Raw genomic sequence first — 1,576 nt, 5'->3', positions numbered from 1 at the left:
TCCACAGCACCGCTGAGCTTTCCATTAAGATAAGACTCATGACCAAAGTCACAGAAAGGTCGGATTAGAGCAGATTGAAAATTAGTTGTTGGGGGCAAAATCTCCTTAGACTCAGGGGGTTATTATTCACAACATACAGTGTTGACTTCAGACTGGAATTAGGTGAACTTGGTGATATCCTCGCCTCAAGATGTACGGCCTGTTACTGGGCAAGAGTAACCTTTAAAGCCAAGGTGTAAAAATACACAAAGCTGTTCGTGTAACAGGGTCTGAAGGAGCTTTGTGCCAGCTTTAGTCAATGTTTGACCCAACCTGAGGATGATATATCATCCGAGCAGCGGGGCTTAGAGGAGGAGGGGGATGAGGGGTCTTACACATTAAGACATGCAAATTGACTTTTTAGTTGTTGTCTCTTAGTGCTGAAAGATGGCAGACGCAGGTGTTGCTGCTTCCGCCGACAAGAAGGGACCTCCCAAGTTCAAGCAGAGGACTACTCGTACCTTCAAGAGCAAGGCGCCTAAACCCGGCCAGAAGGGGTGAGAGGAGTAGTGGTGCTTTGGTATTTTAGATTTTCTGCTACTTTATACAGTAGCAGTACAGAAATAAAGTGATTTTTACTCCACTACATTTATCCGTTACTACCTACTTTTCATTTTAAGACTCTACATTAAATCAACAACAACATAATGGCATAAGCTAATAAAATTAAGCCAATGGTGGTAATGGACAGTTTTCACAATGTTGCATCTGAATTCTTCCACAAATGAAAGTCACATATCAACTCTTCTTCAGATTCGGAGACGACATCCCGGGCATGGAGGGCCTGGGCACAGACATCACAGTGGTTTGCCCATGGGAAGCCTTCGGGGACATGGAGCTCAGCGACCTGGCCAAATACGGAATTGTCTAAAGAAAACCTGCAGCATTTTCACCACAACTATTTTACCTTCCTGCACCGATTTTGGCCCGGTCCTCCCCTCTCGCCCTGCTCTCCTTCCCCTACCAACATACCTGACCTGATGTCTGTTGTTGTGTTAGGTCCACGTAGGCGTTGTGAAACATGCCCAAAGCTGATCGAAAATGTGGCAAAATTGTCAAAAAAAATTTAAAAAAAGTTCGACATCACAATTATTTATTTATATATATATATATATACACACTGTATATTTATATACACACTTCACTGAGGTATCTATGCTTTGAGCAATAGCTCCAAACTTCCTCCCCCATGCTTACACCATACGGCAGGCACCTGGCTTGTGCATTTCTGAGAGACGATGGACTACATCTGTTGAAAGCTGTGGTTTTATACCTGTTTTGAAGTATATCACCACTAAATCTTTGCTCCTTTCTCCAACCTTTTCTACACCATGACCCTCCTCCTCTTTGGAGCTATTCCTTTTTTAATGTACAGCCGTTTATGATTTCTATTTTTATGAACTATGAATGTAAATTTGTGCACACCATCAAGAACTGAATCAGTGGTTGTTAATGCTAGATCTTTCGAACTTTGATACAAAGTACCCATATTTATCTACTACAATTAGAACTCACTTGGACATCTATTACGCAATCA

At 42.1% G+C, this 1,576-nt stretch overlaps 1 protein-coding gene across 1 annotated transcript; it reads left to right on the top strand.

The window, feature by feature from the left end:
* Positions 1-423: 423 nt before the first annotated feature.
* Positions 424-1,132, top strand: LOC116396887 (retinal cone rhodopsin-sensitive cGMP 3',5'-cyclic phosphodiesterase subunit gamma-like). The gene is made up of 2 exons (XM_031871832.1): positions 424-536; positions 793-1,132. The coding sequence occupies exons 1-2, from the start codon at positions 427-429 to the stop codon at positions 908-910; spliced, it is 228 nt and encodes a 75-aa protein (XP_031727692.1). The 5' UTR covers positions 424-426; the 3' UTR covers positions 911-1,132.
* The last annotated feature ends 444 nt before the right edge of the window (positions 1,133-1,576 follow it).

Source organism: Anarrhichthys ocellatus, unplaced genomic scaffold (genome assembly GCF_004355925.1).
Source record: "Anarrhichthys ocellatus isolate YVR2014 unplaced genomic scaffold, GSC_Weel_1.0 scaffold61, whole genome shotgun sequence".
Classification (NCBI taxonomy): Eukaryota; Metazoa; Chordata; class Actinopteri; order Perciformes; family Anarhichadidae; genus Anarrhichthys; species Anarrhichthys ocellatus.
The sequence above is the reverse complement of the archived record's forward strand: the minus strand, read 5'-3'. Positions and strand labels throughout refer to the sequence as shown.

Excerpts from the sequence above, each read along its gene's own strand:
- LOC116396887 (XM_031871832.1), top strand. The coding sequence starts at position 427 with ATGGCAGACGCAGGTGTTGCTGCTTCCGCCGACAAGAAGGGACCTCCC. Across the intron at positions 537-792 it reads CCTAAACCCGGCCAGAAGGG|ATTCGGAGACGACATCCCGG; the intron begins GTGAGAGGAGTA and ends ACTCTTCTTCAG.